Source organism: Aspergillus novofumigatus, assembly GCF_002847465.1.
Source record: "Aspergillus novofumigatus IBT 16806 chromosome Unknown P174scaffold_1, whole genome shotgun sequence".
Lineage (NCBI taxonomy): Eukaryota > Fungi > Ascomycota > Eurotiomycetes > Eurotiales > Aspergillaceae > Aspergillus > Aspergillus novofumigatus.
The window spans coordinates 2862750-2883241 of NW_020194274.1; the positions used below are offsets into that span (position 1 = coordinate 2862750).

General features: G+C 49.1%; 6 protein-coding genes across 6 annotated transcripts; 4 read left to right on the top strand and 2 right to left on the bottom strand.

The window, feature by feature from the left end:
• Positions 1-261: 261 nt before the first annotated feature.
• P174DRAFT_32291 (SUR7/PalI family protein) lies at positions 262-1804 on the bottom strand. Its single transcript, XM_024821654.1, has 3 exons — positions 1522-1804; positions 1079-1465; positions 262-987 (listed from the first exon to the last, which is right to left on the bottom strand). Exons 1-3 carry the CDS (start codon positions 1639-1641, stop codon positions 670-672), a joined length of 825 nt encoding a protein of 274 aa, XP_024687471.1. The 5' UTR covers positions 1642-1804; the 3' UTR covers positions 262-669.
• A 4759-nt stretch (positions 1805-6563) lies between these two features.
• Positions 6564-9378, top strand: P174DRAFT_437312 (putative MFS phosphate transporter). The gene is made up of 4 exons (XM_024826263.1): positions 6564-7202; positions 7283-7450; positions 7509-7651; positions 7717-9378. Exons 1-4 carry the CDS (start codon positions 6886-6888, stop codon positions 9087-9089), a joined length of 2001 nt encoding a protein of 666 aa, XP_024687472.1. The 5' UTR covers positions 6564-6885; the 3' UTR covers positions 9090-9378.
• A 114-nt stretch (positions 9379-9492) lies between these two features.
• Positions 9493-11037, top strand: P174DRAFT_32333 (RCC1 domain-containing protein). Its single transcript, XM_024821655.1, has 2 exons — positions 9493-9583; positions 9634-11037. The coding sequence occupies exon 2, from the start codon at positions 9739-9741 to the stop codon at positions 10873-10875; it is 1137 nt and encodes a 378-aa protein (XP_024687473.1). The 5' UTR covers positions 9493-9583; positions 9634-9738; the 3' UTR covers positions 10876-11037.
• P174DRAFT_416585 (putative DNA repair protein rad9) lies at positions 10993-12660 on the bottom strand (the record flags this gene model as incomplete). The annotated part of the gene is made up of 7 exons (XM_024824514.1): positions 10993-11019; positions 11064-11186; positions 11239-11810; positions 11867-12082; positions 12150-12285; positions 12336-12485; positions 12547-12660. The coding sequence occupies 7 exons, from the start codon at positions 12658-12660 to the stop codon at positions 10993-10995; spliced, it is 1338 nt and encodes a 445-aa protein (XP_024687474.1).
• Positions 12661-12870: 210 nt separating this feature from the next.
• P174DRAFT_500471 (uncharacterized protein) lies at positions 12871-15153 on the top strand. Its single transcript, XM_024830973.1, has 7 exons — positions 12871-13100; positions 13160-13375; positions 13422-13546; positions 13578-13682; positions 13761-13908; positions 13965-14890; positions 14948-15153. The coding sequence occupies exons 1-7, from the start codon at positions 12958-12960 to the stop codon at positions 14986-14988; spliced, it is 1704 nt and encodes a 567-aa protein (XP_024687475.1). The 5' UTR covers positions 12871-12957; the 3' UTR covers positions 14989-15153.
• A 195-nt stretch (positions 15154-15348) lies between these two features.
• Positions 15349-20201, top strand: P174DRAFT_447451 (DNA-directed DNA polymerase alpha catalytic subunit POL1). Its single transcript, XM_024828664.1, has 5 exons — positions 15349-15829; positions 15881-17599; positions 17649-18206; positions 18267-19007; positions 19060-20201. Exons 1-5 carry the CDS (start codon positions 15443-15445, stop codon positions 20041-20043), a joined length of 4389 nt encoding a protein of 1462 aa, XP_024687476.1. The 5' UTR covers positions 15349-15442; the 3' UTR covers positions 20044-20201.
• The last annotated feature ends 291 nt before the right edge of the window (positions 20202-20492 follow it).

The following is a 20492-nucleotide window of genomic DNA, read 5'->3' on the forward strand; positions in this document are numbered from 1 at the left end:
TTGCCGGAGAATTAGCCCGCCCTTCCGGTCATGATTCAAGTATCCCGCTTCTACAATATCCATATAATGACTGAATGATGTGGTTTCGCGGTTCAACCATCAATCCCGTCTGAGTGGAGTTCATCCATAGTACTATGTTATGTCACTCATTCGACGTTCTTCTACCAGTACTATCTACACGGTGAATCCAGAACTTTGTGCCTCGGACGTCATCAATTTAATCTCCAGGTTGATCAGCTATGCTCCACTACCCTTCACCATCACTCACTCCCTCCTCGATAGAGAAGAGACATTACGAAGTGGTCGTTGTTCAAGTCATTCGACGTTGATCCCATCGGGGTCCACTTATGACGTCGCCAACTCCCGCAAGACCCAATCATTCTGCTCGCTCTGTGTGCCTTGACGGGCTGAGCCTGAAGCCCCAGGGCTCTCTATGGTCCACCATGACGGCTACAGGTAGTGCTAGGCATTAGAATTGAATAGAATGGCGCTTCCAGTGGGTCATCAAAGCTATATCCAACGAATACTATTTGCACATTCCTCCGTTCCTGGCCTCACTTCGTTTCTCTTCCTTTCCATAACTCATTTCCCTACAATTCTCTTCCGTTCTCTCACCACCGTAACCGATCGAAATCCACTGCTCCATTACCCCTGGCTTTCCCTCTTTCATCAATCCGTGTTCACTTTGGTCTTCACCGAATCCGAATCCTCCTCACGATACAGGATCCGCTCCTTGGGCTCGTTTTCGGCCTCCGCCTCGGGTTCGGGTCTCGGATCAGGTCGGGAACGGTCGACGAGGACAAACAGCAGACTCGCGATCCCGCCGACGAGCGACAGCCCGACAGACGCCCATGTCATGCCTAGAAATTGGTTGCCATATCTGGCGGTCACGCCCGAGTGTTTGCCGTGGTAGTTGACGAGGTTGACGAATTGGAATGCGATCACGGTTGCGACTATCGAGGCAATGCTAAGGCTGGTGAAACTGATCTGTAGTGCCGAGTAAGACCATGATAGTTAGTTTCCTTGCCATGCAACCTCAGTCGGGACTCGGGAGCCAGCCAAACAGCTTCCTACATACCAGAAGACCTGACACCTCGGCAATTGTCTGTCGTGGTCCCTTGACTAGAAGGAACCACAATCTCGCCAGAATGACCAGACCGGCAGTCCCTACTCCAATGCAGTAGAAGACTCCCATACTCTTGCTGGTGATCCTGAAGGCGCGGAAATCGTCGCTGACCGCGGTTGGCCATCCCATGTCCGCCAGCGAAGTAGTATTTCCCGTTTCCTTCAGCAGCACTTCGGACGGGTTGAATGAGAAGAGCGCGGTACGGTCCGAGCAACCCGTCAGGTTCTTTCGTTGTCCAGTCTCGTTGAGGTCAAGGAAGCCTTCGCAGTAGGACATAACGTGTATTGAGTAGAAATCGTGCATTCCCGGTTTCTTCGCTGCTAATGTAGACGTGTAGATCTGGCACACTCATCAGCACGTGGGAAACACACAGCAGAGGGGGACAGCCAACTCACGGTGAGAATATCCGCCCCCGAGAGGACATCCTTCTTTGTCCCTGCAAAAAGACATAATATGCTCAGTATGAAGGCGATGAACGCGCACACGGTAGGTAGGAAGATCAACAGTCGAGCCATTTCAATGACTAGCTTTGCGTTCTTAACTCAGTGTCAAAGAGGGAATTGATCAACGGCTGTACTGTCTGACAGCCGAGGACGAGGGACGACCTGTTTCATTTTGTATAGACTCTCTTCTCAGAGCTCGAGCAAGGAGATCATTCCTGGCGATGGCAGATCAACATTGAAAGCATGCTCCTGTACACGTGGTTGAAGCCTGGTCATATCTGCGGTTGCTGGAACCGCTTCCGGATCATTGATTACTGGAAGAATGGTATAGCCGTGGAATGCTAGCAGTCAAAGTGAGGTGGGCTGGGATGGAGGAATGTGAGGAATGTATGACCAGCCTCAGGCATGCCCGTTCACCCACCCAGCCTTAGATAGTGTAGTGTTTGTGGCGTCACTACCTGTGTTTGACCGTGACTCAGATGTAGAAAACATGGCGTTTCTAGATAGCGCTAACCTGTAGATACTCCAGTCACCCTGAGAAATGAAGGGTTGATGGTAAGGAACTTTTGTTGACCCTTCAGAATGTCCAACCACCCAACCACAAGTATCGGGCACGATCATGATGACACGAGACCTCCTATTAAATTTCTGGAATTAAATAAGGAATCCAAGCAGGATTAATAGAGATCATGTCAAGGTTCTACCAGTGGTGTTGTGTGGAAAAATTATGCGACAACATATAGTACCTTAATATTTGTAGGTAGTTCCAGGACTCGCCGGTCATTTTCCTGGCACATGCCTTACCAACTTATCGGCTATGTGAGCCAATTGTAAGCCAACCTTGCAAATAACAGCGTGACCCGAAATGATATGTACAGCTCGTAACCTTCTTCGTGCTAAGCATTCTAGCCCTCGTGCTCGGGGAGATCGTTCAAAATGTTTAGACTTGATCGACACAAACTTGTGTTTTATGCTCGATGATGACGTTCAGTCCCAGTGTAATGGAACACTACAGGGCCTATCCATCCTGAAACTAGAACGTGGCCCTGAAGGCCAGCTCTCGCCATGTGGTGTTAAGTTTAGATAGATACCCCACACGGAACAACAGCAAGACAGAGAGGTATGAGCCTGACCTGCTGAAGATTCTGACGCATGAGTTCAAAACAAGTTCCAGAAGCCGCAACATGAGGCAAGGTGAGCTGGAAAGCGTGTCTGAAGGACTATCCAGACCCAGCTAAACAGTGGTGTCCACAGTTCACGATTCCAGAAGCTGAGGTTTGTTGATAGAAATACTGAGCCATCAGGCAAAGTCTAGCACTTGAGGGTGTCAGTTCGATATCAAGCCAATAGTCTGGAGGACAAGGGCTGAATATCCAATCGGTAAAATCAGACGACGAAGATTGGAGAGGTCCTCGCAGACCAAAGTTCTCGGAGAAATGATAACCAAGTATGTTCGAATTTGGTCAATATATCAGCAGACACTTTGGAGGAGAAGCCCGTGGTTAAGGACCAATTCCAGTCTGCTTGACATCATGGTTTCACTTCCTGACTGCGTCAGTCGCCACTATGACATTGAGTCCACCTTCGTGCTGAGGGTTAGACTTCAAAAGAAGGTTTTCCCTGATGTCTGTTACGCAATGTGCTGTTGATCGGTGCGTCGAGCAGGGAAGACCCTCATCTCAATGTGAGGTCTTTGCAAATACAAACGAAGTCGACGGGGTCATTGTTGCAGGACGGACACAAAACGGAAACAATCGCAATACTAATCGCAGGAGGATGTCCAGGAAAGACAGAGAATCGAAGGAAAAACGGGTCGCAAATCCAGATCTTCAAGTTTGTCCAGTGACGTCCAAGTTATCAGGGAGACTCGATTACGAAGGGTGAAGCTGTGGCTCATCTTGGGTTGCAATCACCTTGACGTCGACAGACTGTGACTTGAAGCAAGCAGGAGCCGACTGTGAAGAAAGCCTCGAGAAGTTCAATGCCTTGCTTTCCTGTTGGGTTACAAGTCATAGACGTGTATACATACGCGTACGGGTTGACAGAGAACAGGCATGACGGTTTTTGCCATCAACAGATCATAACAAGCACGTCAATCGGCCAATGACCGAGGTAGTCATTTCCGCTGTCACCGACGGTAGCCTGTGAAGGACAACTGGACGTCTAAACATTAAGAAGCTGAGCTCAACTCATTTCAGGCTGCCCGGAAGCGCACAGAGTGATATCTTGATATCCTCGAGTAACAGAAAACAATATGCTGCAGAGAAAGAAACATGGCAGCCACTGCTGCTTATTGTATTGGCTGAATGATTAATCATTTGACTGCCATGCAAATGGAAAGGCCAATGAATTCAAGACAGCAATTGGAAGGTATTGACTCCCGATTCATTCCTCCCGTCCCTTTCGCAGATAGAGATGGTAAAGACTTCAATGAGAAGCAGGCATGCAAGCAAAGCGACGCAGCATCTACATTTGGATATGGGATTGGGCAGAGAAGAGATACCTTAAGCTAGGTCGGGTACGACCTAGATTGTCTATCCGGATGCGAACCAATAAGACCGTCATATTGCACCACGTTTCTATGTCAGGAGCTTTTTGACGTGACAAACTGGCTCCAAGCGGACCAGTCCTCCCTCTGGTGGCTAGACTAAGCCTGGTAGCATCGTTGACCTTCTAGAAGGCGCCTTAGAAGTCAAACGTGCATATGCATCAAGCATGGTGGCGCCAGGTCCATCCACGGCTAAGGAAAGGGGCTGCGAACTGCTGATCGCAAATCGGAACCCGATGCAGTCTCACTGCCTCAGCCGTCGAGGCCGAACCGGGATGTGGGCCAAGAATTGTGTACACGGATGTGACGCAGTGGCTGATGTCGCCGCTGGATATCGCGGAAACGATATCACTAGTACAAGTTTAGTTGAGGATCGAAATCCTCATAATCCATATGGATGGCAGAAGGATGACCAGGATTCAGGAGAGACTAGTAGACGTTCTCTTGAGTCCAGAAGATAAATGAGCTCGCAGCGTCAACCAATTACCAGCAGATGCAGCACCAGGAGCGTCTTCCTCCAAAGTGTATTCAGAGAATGAGAACGGAATCTCCACGGAGGGAGCATGGCCACTCATTTCTCTCATAGAAATTGGAGTCATTCAACGCGTGGGCTCGACCACCTGAGGCAGAGAAACTGGATATCTCCTGCTGAGTGGGCGGCAACTCCGGCTCAAGAAAAGGGCTGTCTGAGGAGGCTGTTCTTACGATGTCACACGAGCAAAAAGTGAATAAAGGTAACAGACTGCTAAGCATTGCTAAGCATTTCTCATACGTAAGAATCAAGAGTATGGCTGAGTGCGAATGACGATCGACATTTATTATTGGCATTGACTCTTCAAATCCTCTACCGTGGACTGAGACAGACGGAGCGTGGCCAAGAGATAACGGAGACCACGTTTGCATCGTGCGAGTTGTCTTCACGGCTCATGTAGATAGAAGTGGTAGTCTCGAGCAAAAGCTCGCTGAGCTCGATCCCTCTTGCGTCCCCGAAAGGTTGGCAGATATTGAAATCGCGAGTGGGACTTGACCAAACATTTTGCTGGATGGGAACTATGATTCATGTGGCGCAAATAATTCGAATATGATTTAATAATGCATGTTGATTCGAGGTCTGATCATGGGCTAAAATGCTCGATGATCTGAGCTGATGATCTTGCAATGCAAAAGCTCCCAGTTTATCTCCAACCTGAATAGATACTGATGTACTTGGTTGACACCACGGATAATCTCAAGGCATGTGTTCATATGACCTACAGAGCACCAGTATCAACATCATGGAAATCAACTGATGAGAGGAATAGTGACATAACAAACAATCCTACTTCGTAGGACATACCATCATGGTGAAGTGGCTGCTATTAGCGCAGATGCAAGAAATGGGCATCTCACACGAGGCACCTTGCCCTTTTACAGGTGACAGGTAGGAACGTGTTCGAAAGAACGAAGCTCACTGGTTGATGAAGATGGCCGATTTGATGTCCAGATGCCAAGATTCCACTAACTGTCATCTCCACGTTAAGCGCTTTTTAGTTAAAAGGATTATGACATGCGACTCACGCGAGGGGTGGACATTTGACCACGAGCTTCTCAGAGTTTATAATTGTGATACACAAACGGAAGCAAAATCGTGTGTATTATTATTCAATCTCTCCGTACTCCGTACTCCCCGACCAGATAGGCTAAGCCATATTCGAGGTATTGAATTGGTTACCGATTCAGTGTGACACCAATCGTCAAACTGACGTAACTTCGACAAGATGAAGTTTTTCTAAAATATTGCCATCGCGACTGACGTCGAAGTTGATATCGATCCCTGTCAATGAATGACCATACCCGAACTACCTAGGTAGATATCTACTGACACCTTAATGCATGTCTCAGGATATTAATTGCAGTCAATATTCATAATGCCCTTATTGATGTAGTCCATGGTTACTGGCGTGACCGCTCTCGTCCTCTGCAAGCGGCGTTTCTGTCCGGATGTGGGGGTGAGAAAAGGTGGCATTGAACAGTTTGATTGGCTAATATAAGGACCAGAAAGAATTCTTCTAGAAGGCGGTGAAGGCCGATCTGGGTTTTCTCTGCAGATTCTGCCACCACGTGCATCAATGATTGGCCAGCGGAGGCTGGTAAACTATCTCGTCCCGCTTTCCGATCCAGGCAAAACTGGTTCCGCTGCTGACTTTCAAATTAGCTTACGGAGTTATTGTTAAACACGGAAAATAAAATAAAAATCAAAGTGGAATTTTCGACCAATTATGGTATGAATTCGGACAGTAAAGAGAGAGGCAGCCAATCCCAATGGCCCTCGCCGGAGGGACCCTCCAGCTAAGATGAGTTTGGCCATTCTAACAAACTTTCGAGGCCGGAGTGGTCCCTCTTTCTAGCTCGGGACGCTATGGAGTTGTCTGATGGTTGATTGCCTCTCGACGACTTCGAGTGCAGGCTGCCGTGGAACCCGCCACTACTCTGGATCTGCCCAGACCTTTTGTCGACTTATCACAAAACGCGAATTGCGCATGTGTCGGGGGCGACCTCTCGTGCTGGCCGTCGTCTGCCTTTTGCCCAGAAATTTTTCCCCTACCATCAGCCGCCCGCATATAAGATTTCATCAAGCCCGTTCGACTTGGCTTGCATTGTGCAACCGCCTCGCAATCACCTTTAGTCCTACAAGGACGTTCTAAGCGTCTGCCACGATTTGTTGTCGTGAAGGCCAAGCTCTCCGTCAGGGTCTCGGATCTCTTATCCTTCAGCAACTCGACGAAAGAATGGCTGACTTTGGCCCACGTGCTCCTCATGGGCCCGATATGACGGGAACCCATGATCCTTTGGAGGACATGGATGTTCATGAGAAGGGCGCCTTCGATGCTCTCATTCGTCCAGATGACAGCTACACGCCGGATGGTGTCTACTGGGCGGATCTTCCCCTGGTGAAGAAGATCAAGTTCGTTGGTTCATACGATGCCAAGGAAGCCAAGCGTGAGCTCAAGGGCATCTGGGATATGACCAAGAAGGACCCTCTGTCACCTGTGGCTTACTATTTCCGGAACATGGTGCTTCCTGGTGCTGGTCTTGGTCTGGAAGGGTAAGCGCTCCGCCTTGTCAAAGCAGACAGATCTGCGGGGAAGGATCAAATGCTAACATCTCGGTGTCTTCTCCGATTAGTTATGTGCTCTTTTCGATCGGAAACGTCAAGCCACTCTTCCAAGCCGCCTTCAAGTCGTGTTGGAAGGACCACAAGATTTGCAACCCTCAATGGATCAACGCCGTTGAGTACCTGGAGATTGTCGGTATCATTGTTGGTCAGGTTCTGGTCGGAGTTCTGGGTGACTGGTAGGATATCTCTATCCTCAATATTATCGGTGGAAAGCCATGCTAATTGGGCTATCAGGATTGGCCGTCGCTGGGGCCTTATTCAAGATGCCACTATTATGCTTCTCGGTCTGGTTATGCTCGTCGCCGCCTGGGGTGTTAACCAGAATGGCTGGGTAATCTGCTATGCTTGGTCTCTGTTCATCTACGGTATTGGTGTTGGTAAGTCTTCCTATTTCTCTCGGTTTTCTTCCTCCAGGTGCATGTTGTCTGACTTGCAATAATAGGTGGTGAGTACCCGATGACTGCCACCAGCGGTATGGAAAATGCCGTTGGCTCTGGAAAGGTTTCCACCAAGGAGGATCGTCTGCACCGTGGTCGAAAGGTCACTAGCGCTTTCTTGATGCAGGGTTGGGGTCAGTTCTTCAACCAGGTCATCCTCATTATCTTGCTGCTCTGCTTCCATCATGGAAGTGGCAATCCTCCCTACTCCAGCGTCGCCGCGCAGTGGACTTACCGTATTTCTTTCGCCATCCCTGCTGTTGGTACCCTGTGGCTGGTCTACTACCGTACCTACCACATGAAGGCGGCTAGCAAGCAGCTCGCGGCCGCTAAGAAGAAGGCTTCGGTTACCGGCTACGATGTGACCTCTCTGAAGCTGGCCTTCAGTCACTTTGGTTTCCGTATCGTGGCTACCGCTGGTGGATGGTTCGCCAACGATGTCTTCTTCTACGGTAACAAGCTCTTCCAGAGTGAGTTCATCAAGGTTATCAGCCCCGAGACTACATCGATTATGCCCACCTGGCTCTGGAATCTGGTCAACGTCGGCGTGTCGCTGGCTGGTTACTATCTTGCCTCCTTCCTTATCGACAACAAACTTTACGGGCGTAAATGGATGCAAATCGTCGGTTTCATGATGGACTTCATCCTCTTCATCATTCCCGCTTTCCATTTCCAATACTACAGAGAGCCGGCGCACATCAAGGCTTTCCAGGCCATGTACTTCCTCAGTTCCTTCTTCAACCAGTTCGGTCCCAACTCGGTCACCTTCTTGGTCGCTGCGGAGGTTTTCCCTACACCAATTCGTGCCACAGCTCACGGCCTGTCTGCTGCCGCTGGTAAGCTAGGTGCTCTGTTGGCATCCATCCTGTACAACTATATCGACACCCAGACGAAGTTCTACGTTGTACCTTGGTTCGGTCTGGCGGGTGTGGTCCTGACCTACCTTTTCCTTCCCGATACCACTGGTCTTGACCTGAAGGAGCAGGAGCGTCGCTGGGCTTTCATCCGCTCTGGTCGTGAACACGAGTACCATGGCCCTGCTGTTCATTCCAAGCATTTGTCCGTCTGGGAGCGTCTTCGCGGAAAGGGCAAGTACTACGATGCCGAACTCGACTACAAGCAGAAGGTCGAGGAATTCCGTGCCGAGTGGGAGGCAGCAATGGCCCGCAAGGCTTCTGAGAACGACAAGGTAGAGGATCTCGCGTTCGACACCGACGAGTCTCTGCTTGAGGGTCACGTCCACTCTTACTTCCACCGGACCAGCCCCATGTTCCGGGGTATGGAGGAAAAGCCCGCCAAGTCTGATAACTTCGCCCTGCCCCCTGCTGCGCAAGGAGGTGACTCTACTGATTCTTTCAATGAGAAGACACAACAGTAGAGCGCCACCACAAATTTCACTTCTCTGAAAATAATTCAACTTGTATATTCCATTTACTTTCTTTTTTTGAGGAAGGGTCTTTTCTCCATCCCTCCTGTTTTGGGAAAAAGACCTTGTTTTCTTCAACTGGTACATACCCTCTCGCGTGATTGTTGCTTGGCACTGTTGGATTAATGTTCTCATACCCTCATTTCCTGTTCAATGTCTAGATGATTGGACTGGTTATCCACTGTGAATAGATCTAAATTCCCGTCTAGAAACCCTCTTGGGCAATGAATTTCTAGCGACTCTTTTCACTTCATGATACATATATTTTCCAAGGTAGTGATCAATTCTCTTGTCGGTCTTGTTCTATAGTAGTGATGATGATCGTGTGGTAGACTTGCGGAAGCTTCAACAATCATACCTAGGTAATTTCCAAACCGGAAAATACGTGATCTACCCCATTAGTCGACGAATTCTGCCAGCCGGAAAGAAGGACTAGTGCGTTAATAGTAAGCGCTCAAGGAGGCGGTGGGTTTGATTGCTGTTTACACTGACGGAGTACGCCCATCGAGATCTGGACTTCAACTACTCCATGATACTGTCGCCAATTACACACTTAAGCGAATGCGATATTGAGCCACTGTCGTCAAATTAGCCATCTAGCATGCCGCTTTTTGCATTTGGCTCGAACGGCTCGGGCCAACTGGGCATCGGACATGATGAAGATGTCTCGCTCCCTACAAGATGCCTGTTTGAAGAAGGCCAGACATCTTCTGAAGAGGGAGATGGCACACAGGCGAAGAATATCTCCCGTATCGTTGCCGGAGGAAATCATAGCCTGATCTTGTATGAAGGCGGATCGGTATATGTCGCCGGCTGTAACGAGGATGGCAGATGCGCACATAATCTCGCAACAGCGACGCTGCAGATGTTCAAGCGCGTGATTGTCAAAAGTGGAGATGATGGTACTTGCTATGATACGTTCAAGCACGTGTCGGCGACCTGGGAGGGGACGTTCCTGGTTGCTAGATCTGAGGACCCGTCTGGTGAGGCGGACAGTATATTTGTAATTGGTTCAGGAGCGAAAGGAGAGCTAGGACTTGGACAAGGATGTACGAAGGCCGTCGAGCCGACAAAGATCCCTGATTTTCCTCCTCGAGGAACAAAAGTTGTGTCGATTGCCAGTGGCATGGGGCATACCGTTGTGGTGTTGTCGAATGGGGAGGTTTATGGCTGGGGAGGAGCAAGGAAGGGTCAACTTGGGGAATCAGCCAGGGGAATGAAGATTGTATGGTGTCCTACAAAAGTGGAAGGGATTCCCTTTCAAGCCAAGGGTGCGGTATGTGGGCGCGAGTTTACAGTAATTTCGGGCAACAAGGCCGCAGGGGAATATGCCATTATTGGCTCATGCGATAATAAGTGGAATATACTGTCTGATGCTCCTGCATCCCAATCGTTGACAGACTACCGAGGTATAGCAGCCAGTTGGCATGGTGTTTATGTACATCAGAACGACTTTTCTGTCATCGCCTGGGGACGGAATGATCGAGGCCAGCTTCCTCCTCCGGACCTGCCTCGGTCTCAGAAACTGGCTGTGGGAAGTGAACATGTTCTCGCACTTGTTGATGAGCACACTGTTGCGGCATTTGGGTGGGGCGAACATGGCAACTGTGGCCCTGATATCGACGCGCAAGGTAACGTGAATGGAACGTACAAGCAAGTTCCGCTTGCGACGCTTCATGGCTCTAAGGTTGTCGGCATTGCTGCAGGCTGTGCAACAAGCTGGATTATAACATCATGACCACCCTGCAACTAGCAAAAGCCAGGAAATTTAATGACTGGTTGAGTCAACTTGCGGACTGGATCCCGTACGATCCACCCGCTGGACTTTAAATTGACGATAATGGACATCAACAATCTAATCGAAGAGGCCGAGTCCACGAACCTGCTGATTGTTAGCTCGTCCTTTGACAAGAGGCGTCGACCAACCTGTGAAATGCGTTGTGTTGGAGGAATGCCCATTTCTTCCTGAGGCCCTTGCTGGTTTGAGCCATGTGGCAGAACGGGTTCAGTGTCTCGCAAGCGAGGCCCAAGGCTTGCGTTGAAAGTTTCCTGAAGAGCACGATCAATAATTACCTTCCACAAGACACCTTGGAGTCCTTACCTGATCAGCTGTAGCGTCCCAGCCAAGCGTGTCCTCAGCCATAGTCTCCTCCTCCTCATTCGGCACATCCCACTGCCTGTCATCATCCGCTGGGACAAACAGACTGTCAAAGTGAATTGACGGTGGCGGTGGCTGCTGACTCACAACATTAGTCTCCTTGACGCGGTCGGTTGTCCCAGTCAGCGGCCGAATTGATCGACTGCGAGGAGGTGGCATCTGTTCCCTATTCGACGCAGCATTGTTCTGAGAGACGTGCACCGGCGCGGGCGTTTGTCTTGCGGACAGCTCGGGAACGGCTGCTCGTGATGATGGGAAGTTCTCACTATCATCTTCGCCTGTCGTCATCAAGGTGAATTCGGTCCTAACCCCCTCGAAGTCATATGCAAGCTGCAGTGGTCTACATGGGCGAGCGTACCGAGCTGTGATCAGCACGCCTGTTGTCTCTGCATGGGTTATAATCGCTTTGAAGTCCTTCAGAGTAATGGCAATATGAAGTTCATCTTCAGCCGAAAAAGCCTCAAAGTCTCTTTTATCGATAGCCACGGAGGTGTGTACTGGTTGTTTGAGAATCTCTGCAAGCGAACTAGTCAGTTCCAGTTGACCAACAGAGCTACTCAATGGCGCAGACCTTGACCATCAGTGATCTTCGTCGTGAAGCTTGTAAAGATGGCCTTGCCACCATCGGAGTAGATATCCAGTTGCTCTGCTGACGGACTAAAGTGGTCGGTAATTTCTCTCAAAAACCTGGGCTCAATGCTCCATTTATTAGTTGCGCTAGACCTGTCGAAGATGGCATGCTGAGCTGTAGTCGGTTCATAAGTGAGCCTGTAAGTCCTGATGACTCCTGCCAAGTCAAGAAAAAATAAGTACTTTGGACCCCTGAGTGACGGAGATAGATTGCAAAGACGCACCCAGCCCACAGATCATTCTAATGACGAGCCTGCATTCTGTCTCGCCAGGATCTTCGTTGAGTTCAAACTCGCACCTCTCGACCGCTGTGTCCTTATCTCGTCCAGTGGTTCTCCCTTTGAAGATGGACAGCAAAGCCTTTCTTAATCAGCCTCGTCACTCAATGCTCGGTTCTGGGCGATTCTGACTTTGAGATAGATTTGACAGCAGAATCTGTCCAAGCGGACATTTTCGCTCTGACCATTATGACTGAATGAGTAAGTTGTGAAGAAACTTGCTCCGTCGAGGACAAATGCAGCATAGGCGGTCTTGCTGGAGTTGATGACGCTTAGTCGAAGCTACCATTTCGTCAGTCATCGTGACACTCATTGAATTTCAGATAGTTCAGTATGATCTCACTAAACTTGATTCGGCCTCTATAGAGACCGTCTCACTGAATTTGGCCAGACATAAAAGGGCATCATGCATCCGCCCTAATGCCTCTGGGTTGAGGGAGAAAAATAGCGATGTCATGTCCGTCTTTAGAGGGATCAAGACGCGAGATTCTAGTGTTATCAAAATGTCATCATCCTATTGCTGAAACCCCATAATACCTGATGATGTTTATCGTTCCTCCTCATCGATTCGTTCAAGCGCTCCAAGTCACGACGCGAGCTTACATAATCTGGGCCTGGAAGTAAGGCTTACTCGACCGCAATCCAGGGCAGCATCAACAGCAGGCAAGTCTTCAGTTTTGAGCAATCTGTTTGTATGTTGCGTCTAATCAGCGTTATTCTCCGCAGTTTCGACGGAGACGGTTGAAAATCCGCCATGAGTATGGCCTCAAGGTTGCCTGGTGACATTATCTACCTCATCGTCGAGATCCTGGGACAAGAGAGGGACTTCAACAGCCTATTCCAGTGTGCTGTGTCTGCGAAATGTTTTACTGAGCAAGCTGTCACCACTATATATAAGTAGGTCCATATGTTCTATGTTATTGTCCTCTACAGATTTTCTGACCGTGTGAATACAGATCACACGAACTCTCTCCTGTCAGAGGCGGCGGGACTGAACTTGGCAGCCTGGACTCGACACATACTCGACGAAAATGGGCCACTATGTGGCGCTCTATCGTGCTTTCTGCTCTTGATCAAACCTATCTTCCGTACTACAGTTACATCCGGTACTTGGATCTCAACGATTTATCGAATCTCCTCAGCCATAGTTCGTTCACCGGGAAGATTAAAGAGTATGTCCTGGCGAGACTTGCGGGAACTGTATTTGACAAGATGTAGCGAGTTCTTTACTCCCGAACTTCGGGACCTTGTGTCTCACGATTATGAGCTCAAGGGAAATAAACGTCTTCGCTCACAGCGGAATCTGCCTGACAATGATTGGATCTTATCCAAGATCGGTACTGGTCAGTCTTCTCCCGGATGTACCGTGTCCAGACTCCCTTGGATATGCAACCCCATTCATGGTTGTCCTTCTAAAAGCTGAGAAGATCAAAGCTATTATCAAAAGAACTACCTCGATACGCGGAATGTCCTGCGACAGTAAGTGGGAAATCCGAAATATCTAGCGGAACGGGGCCTCTGTTCCAGAAGCAAGTTTGACGTCTCGACTACTTCTAGTCAGACCTTCACTACTAGCCGAGTGGCTGGGGAAACTGCCATTGTTACAGAATCTGACTATCTGGTCTGGAGTTTCCCTAACTGACCATGCCGGTGACAAAATCCGAACCTACTGCCCTGATTTCAAGCAAATCACGATATATCGATGGTAAGATACCAGAGTGTTAGTGTTCGGCAAAGCAGTATATTCACTGAGTCGGCCAGGATCGACGAACAAGGCCGAAATTCGGAGATTGATGCTGAGGAGTTTCTCCACGGACTCCAGCCTCACAGTCTTGAGTATTTCGAGATGCTGAGCTCTTGTCACTTAGGGCCACGCTCGATAAGAGCTATCGGCACGCAGTTGAAATCACTAAAAGAGCTGAAATTGACAAGCCTTGGGATCGAAGCAATTGCAGAGTTGCTTTCATTAACCGCGCCGCCAGTGCTGGAGGTGCTTGTGTTGACCGATTCAATACCAGCAGCGCGGAACGAAGACTTTTATTCCACAGTCAATCGAGTTGCCGATTGGATTGGTAGCTGCAAGGCACTGCGACACCTGGAGCTTAGAAGATTTGTCGATGACACGTTTCTACTGGCTCGTGTCCTGGTTGCCGAGGACATTAAGCTACTGAGTTTGTCTCTGACTGGGTATACAATGGTTGGCTCTCGTCGGTTCCACAGAGCTTTGGCATCTCAAGATTCACTGCGACGTCTCAGTCTCCGAGGTGAAGGGTCCGAGATCCCCGAAGATAATGAGTTGCTTGTCCAAGCCATTTGCCAGCTACACAATCTGCATGAACTTGAGCTCAAGGATATTTCCGATTATTTCACACCTGATCATCTCATATCACTCACACCATATCTTCCCCATTTGGAGAAATTGTGGATCGGAGGTGACCTCTTCAATGATGACGTATGGAATGCATTTTTATGCCTTCCAAAGCTACGAAGTCTGGCCATCCATGCGCTCAGCGAGTTCACGGCTCAGGGTATACTCGATTTCATCGCGCAATTGGGGCCCGGTAACACAGGAATGAGTCTCACGATTTTGAACTCAATAACAAGTCTCACAGAGGAAGCACAGAGCTTAATCCGCGACATTTTGAAACACAAGCTTGATGGGACCTTTGACTTCGGTCTTGCACAGGGTGAGCGCCAGATCTCAGCCTGATAGACGATGCTAGCTGCTGACGTGCGTGGTACAGAAGAATTCAGCGACACCGACACGGAAGGGATGTCAGACTGATTGACGAGAATACATCTTGAACGAGCCAGCTTAGGAGCTAGAGTTACCTTGGGCTCATATTTTCGATATGCCCAAAATGTAGAGATAGTTGTCGGTTTTTTGTAGAGCAATCTCCGTGTCGCAGAGTCTGAAATTCATGTATTACTCAAAACCTAGCCTTCAGCCATGATCTTTCCGAATTTACAACCCGATCAGCTCGAATGTTTTAATTCGGATGATCCTCTTATCGTGGGAGTCGTACCCCCACTTTAACCGAATGGGGATTGGCGGAGGCGCGTCCAACCCGCGTCCCAAACGCGTCGTCATTTCCTTGCGCGATAGCCCGCATGGACTGCCATCCCTCCCCCAGTCCACACTATTCAAGATTCAATTACTGGATAATTGCAGAACCCAGTCACCACCGGCGAAGTCATTGATGACCATCTATCGATAGGTCAACCGAGATAATCGCGCCATGTCTGCCGCACGCGCGAAGTTGGCAGAGCTGCGAGCTCTTCGTGCAGCAGGAAAGAAACGTCTATCGACATACGAGATTGAAGAGCAAGACGACATCTACGAAGAGGTCGATGACGAAGGTTACAAGAAAATTATCCGTAACCGGCTGGATCAGGATGATTTCGTGGTCGACGACAACGGTGAAGGATACGCGGATGATGGACGGGAAGTATGGAATGAACGAGTAGCGGACTACAACAGCGAAAGCGACGATGGCGAGTTACCAGGGCGCAGCAAAGCTGCCAAAAGGAAACGGGAAGAGGAGAAGCAGAGAAAAGAGAAAATCAACAATGGCATCTCAAAATACTTCAACACTGGACCTGCTGCGTCTGCTCCGAAGCCGAAAGTGAGTCTTATTTACTTGCACGATGATTAGCGTTATTTCTAATGAGAATAGCCCGTTGTCACGGCAGAAGACGAAGCTTTCATGGCAGATCTGCTCGGAGAAGTCGATACCAATGTCGTTGCGAACCATATTCCTACACAGAATGTGATCAAGTCGGAAACTCGACGCAAAGTCCGCATTCTTTCGCCTCCGTTAGTCTCGAAGCCACGAAATGAGAGGATCAGCAGAAAGGACGAGAACAGCGAGCCGGTCTCGCCTGTTAACCAAGCACCGGACCTCGAATTCGAAGACGACGACGGACCCCTCCCTACAATGGATGACGGCGATGTGGCCATGAGTGATCCTATGCCATCTTCCCCCATCAGCAAAGTAGTTGAGAGGAAGTCGAACATCAACGTGAAGAAGGAGGAATCTGATGAAGAGGACAATGATCTCATGGAGATTGCTCCGGCAACAGGACAAAGTGAAGCCAAAATGACAAGTGTTAACATGGCTGGAAGCCGTCCGCCTCCGAAGATAAAGAAAGAGAATTATACCACTCCTACCAACTCTTCTCCCGCAAAAGCCCCTGTGGACGTTCTGAATGCTTCTTGGAACGACGTCCGGAGTAAACTGAACGTCCTTAGCAGTCCAGCAACGGAATCACGGACTTTCGGTAAGCTTCGTGCACAGGATGTGATTGAAGAAGACGGAAGTTTGCGCATGTTTTGGCTCGACTTTACGGAGGTCAACGGCAGTTTATGCTTATTTGGCAAGGTGAAGAACAAGCACACCGGTTCTCATGTCAGCGCTTTCGTCAAAATCGACAATATTCTACGAAAGCTTTTTTTCCTTCCTCGCGAGTACAGATATAAACATGGTCGAGTGACCGATGAGGAGGTGGATATGAAAGATGTCTATGAAGAGGTTGACGAGATGATGTCCAGGCTCAAAGTCGGGATGCATAAGATCAAACCGTGCACACGCAAGTACGCGTTTGAATTGCCCGATATTCCCAAGGAAGCAGAGTACTTGAAGTTGCTCTACCCGTACGACAAGCCGACATTACCGATGGAAACCAAGGGCGAAACATTCTCTCATGTCTTCGGAACCAACACCTCTCTCTTCGAGCAATTTGTGCTTTGGAAAAACATCATGGGTCCATGTTGGCTCAAGATTGAGGATGCCGATTTTACAGCTGTCAACAATGCGTCATGGTGCAAGTTCGAGTGCCAGGTTGCTAGACCTGCTTCCATTACACCTGTGCCTGACACGGAGAATCTGGAGCCGCCACCCCTTACACTCATGAGTCTTGCTTTCAGGACTCAGCTCAATGTGAAGGAGAACAAGCAAGAAATTTTGGTGGCAAGTGCACGTGTTTACGAAAATGTCTCGCTCACAGACACTACTCCTCCAGAGAAACTCCCTTGCAAGACATTCACTGTCATGCGACCAGTTGGCTCTTCGTACCCACTTCATTTCGAGGCTGAGACGCGCAAGCAACGAGGCACTTTCATGCTGGAAAAGAGCGAACAATTTCTGCTGAGCAAATTCCTGGCATTGTTCGAAAAAATGGATCCTGATGTCCTTATGGGACATCAACTACAAGAAGTCGACCTCAGCATTCTGCTCAATCGCTTGAAAGAAAAGAAGACCCCCGGGTGGCATCGCATTGGACGTCTAAAGCGTGGCGAGTGGCCCAAAAGCTTCAACAAAGGCGGAGGATTCTTTGCTGAAAGGCACCTGATCGCTGGAAGATTAATGTGCGATGTAGCGAATGACATGGGAAAGGTAAGATTCTCGTGGCAATAAGTCGAGGATTATATGTTAACATCGCCAGTCTCTCATGATGAAATGTCAATCGTGGAGCTTAACAGAAATGTGCGAACTCTACCTTGGAGACGGCAATACACGGCAGGAACTGGATACTGAGGCGGCATTGAAGACTTGGGCTACCTCCAAAGAAGGTCTCATGAACTTTGTGAACCACTGCGATGCGGACACCTATTTTATTGCTGCGCTGGTGTTGCGGCTGCAAATGTTGTCCCTCACAAAAGTCCTCACAAATATTGCTGGCAATTCCTGGGCTCGAACCCTCAGTGGTACTCGCGCTGAGCGTAACGAATACATTTTGCTGCATGAGTTTCACCGAAACAAATACATCTGCCCTGACAAATACTCGTCCAAGCTACAGAAGGCGGAAGAGAAGAATCAGGATGGCGACGATGATGATGCCGGCGACAAGAAGAAGAAGGACAAATACAAAGGCGGTCTTGTCTTCGAGCCCGAAAAGGGTCTCTATGACAAGTTTGTCTTGGTCATGGACTTCAACAGTTTGTATCCGAGCATCATCCAAGAGTACAATATCTGCTTCACGACCGTGGACCGGACCGCCACGGTAAGCACTCAACAGTTGCCTTGACAATTCCTACTCGCACCCTACTAACGTGATTGTCAGGCTGAAAATGAGAACGAAGAGAAAGTGCCGGAAGTTCCTTCCTCGGATCAAGAGCAGGGTATTCTTCCTAAACTCATTGCCACGCTTGTTGGTCGCCGTCGCGAAGTGAAGAAGTTGATGAAATCCAAATCCGCAACACCTGAACAGCTTGCGTTGTGGGATACCAAACAATTGGCCTTTAAGTTGACCGCTAACTCTATGTACGGATGTTTGGGTTATACACAGAGTCGTTTCTATGCTCGTCCTCTGGCCATGCTCACAACTTTCAAGGGTCGTGAGATTCTGAGGAGCACCAAGGAGCTTGCGGAATCAAAGCAGCTCCGCGTCATCTATGGTGATACCGACTCTGTTATGATTAACACCAACATGGACACTATCAGTGATGCACTCAAGGTTGGCGAGGAGTTCAAGAAATCCGTCAACGAACGATACCGGCTCCTGGAAATAGATATCGACAACATCTTCCGTCGCCTGTTATTGCACGCTAAAAAGAAGTATGCAGCCGTCAACATGACCGAGGTGGACGGAAAGTTTGTGGATAAGCTCGAGGTCAAAGGTTTGGATATGAGACGTCGTGAATACTGTGCCCTGTCGAAGGAAGTATCTCAGAAACTTCTTAATGAAATTCTCTCCGGTGAAGACCAAGAGCTGGTTCTCAATCGAGTTCACGACTACCTTCGAGACCTAGGCGACAAAATGCGCGGGTACCAGATTCCAGTTCAGAAATACGTGATCTACACGGTAAGCTTCCAGCCCCTGACGATCTCTTTTGCACTGCTAATGCTCTCTACAGAAACTGTCGAAACGGCCAGAGGAATACCCGAACAAGGAGACGATGCCTCCCGCACAAGTTGCCCTGCGTGAGCTCGCCCGTGGCAAGACAATTCGACCCAACGATGTCATTTCATACATTGTGACGAATGGAGACTCGGAGACCTCATCGTTACCGCCAGCGAAGCGGTCGTATACCCTTCATGATGTCATGAAGTCCGACAACAGTCTCAAGCCCGATATTGAATTTTACCTCCTTAAGCAGATTTTCCCTCCCATTGAGCGTCTTTGTGCGCCTATTCCGGGAACTGATGCAGTTCGGCTAGCTGAGTGTCTGGGTCTGGATGTACGCAAGTATCAGATCAATACGTCCAGTGGAAGCAACCAGCAGAATGCGGATATCTTTCCGTTAGAGTCCCAGATTCCAGACTCTGTGCGTTTCGAGAATGCTGCTCGGCTTACGCTGACTTGTCGATCTTGCAAAGAGAAGTCTATCTTTGAGGGACTCGTGGCCTCGACTCATATGTGTACAGCCAATGGCATTGTCTGCCCTAACCAAGCATGTCAAAAACCTTTCACCGTGCTGACGATAATTGCACAATTGGAGAGCCAAATTCGTGCTCAAACGTCAAAGTACTACGAAGGCTGGCTGGTTTGTGATGACTCTGCATGCGGCAACCGAACTCGCCAAATGAGCGTTTATGGACACCGGTGCCTGGGGCCTCGTGGCCGCGCTGAGGGCTGCCTTGGACGTATGACGTATGAGTACTCGGAGAAGCAGATGTACAACCAGTTGCTTTACTTTGCAGGTCTTTGGGATGTGGACAAGGCTAAAGCCAATGCTCAGAAGGAGGCCAGCGGCGAAAAGAAAGACAGCATCGCAGCGCTGGTCGAGTTCAATCGCACTCGCTTCGGCACCATCAAGGGTGTGGTGGATGGCTACCTGAAGAAATGCGGCCGACAATGGGTTGAAATGGATGCCCTTTTCCGGTTCATGCTTCCATAAACGATTTTTGCTGTCATGCGGTCTCTGACTGGGATTCTTGGATTTTGTATATACAGGGGCATTTGGATGGTTTGGGCTCTGTCTGTGGATAGCGTAATGATTTCACTGTTTGTATAATGAGTGGTAGCATTTCTTCGCTTGACCAATGCATGAAAGGCATTTTATAATGTGCAAAAGAAACCTGGCTGCTTGAGACTGGTTGTGCTTGTACAGTCATCAGGCTCCGAACGAACCAAGTTCCCTTGCTCCAGTTATCTACAAAGCGACGTTCTTCTGTTTTAGGGTGCTCTGTCTTATCGGCCTCTTATCGAATAAAGCCCCGCAATGGAAATTTCCCCACTGGTGGCAGTCGGCACTTCTCTCGTCTTAGTGCCGTGCATTCTACGACGCATCCAATCATTCTCAGACAAACTCTTTGAATCAATTATCTCCATCAGCCGTTCCTGAAT

Coding starts and splice junctions, on each gene's coding strand:
- P174DRAFT_500471 (XM_024830973.1), top strand. CDS start 12,958: ATGAGTATGGCCTCAAGGTTGCCTGGTGACATTATCTACCTCATCGTC. Junction 13,683..13,760: donor ACGCGGAATGTCCTGCGACA/GTAAGTGGGAAA, acceptor GACTACTTCTAG/TCAGACCTTCACTACTAGCC. Junction 13,909..13,964: donor CAAATCACGATATATCGATG/GTAAGATACCAG, acceptor TGAGTCGGCCAG/GATCGACGAACAAGGCCGAA.
- P174DRAFT_437312 (XM_024826263.1), top strand. CDS start 6,886: ATGGCTGACTTTGGCCCACGTGCTCCTCATGGGCCCGATATGACGGGA. Junction 7,203..7,282: donor GCTGGTCTTGGTCTGGAAGG/GTAAGCGCTCCG, acceptor TTCTCCGATTAG/TTATGTGCTCTTTTCGATCG. Junction 7,652..7,716: donor CATCTACGGTATTGGTGTTG/GTAAGTCTTCCT, acceptor TTGCAATAATAG/GTGGTGAGTACCCGATGACT.
- P174DRAFT_32333 (XM_024821655.1), top strand. CDS start 9,739: ATGCCGCTTTTTGCATTTGGCTCGAACGGCTCGGGCCAACTGGGCATC.
- P174DRAFT_32291 (XM_024821654.1), bottom strand. CDS start 1,641: ATGGCTCGACTGTTGATCTTCCTACCTACCGTGTGCGCGTTCATCGCC. Junction 1,466..1,521: donor CGGGGGCGGATATTCTCACC/GTGAGTTGGCTG, acceptor TGAGTGTGCCAG/ATCTACACGTCTACATTAGC. Junction 988..1,078: donor CCGAGGTGTCAGGTCTTCTG/GTATGTAGGAAG, acceptor TCGGCACTACAG/ATCAGTTTCACCAGCCTTAG.
- P174DRAFT_447451 (XM_024828664.1), top strand. CDS start 15,443: ATGTCTGCCGCACGCGCGAAGTTGGCAGAGCTGCGAGCTCTTCGTGCA. Junction 18,207..18,266: donor CCGTGGACCGGACCGCCACG/GTAAGCACTCAA, acceptor CGTGATTGTCAG/GCTGAAAATGAGAACGAAGA. Junction 19,008..19,059: donor AGAAATACGTGATCTACACG/GTAAGCTTCCAG, acceptor TGCTCTCTACAG/AAACTGTCGAAACGGCCAGA.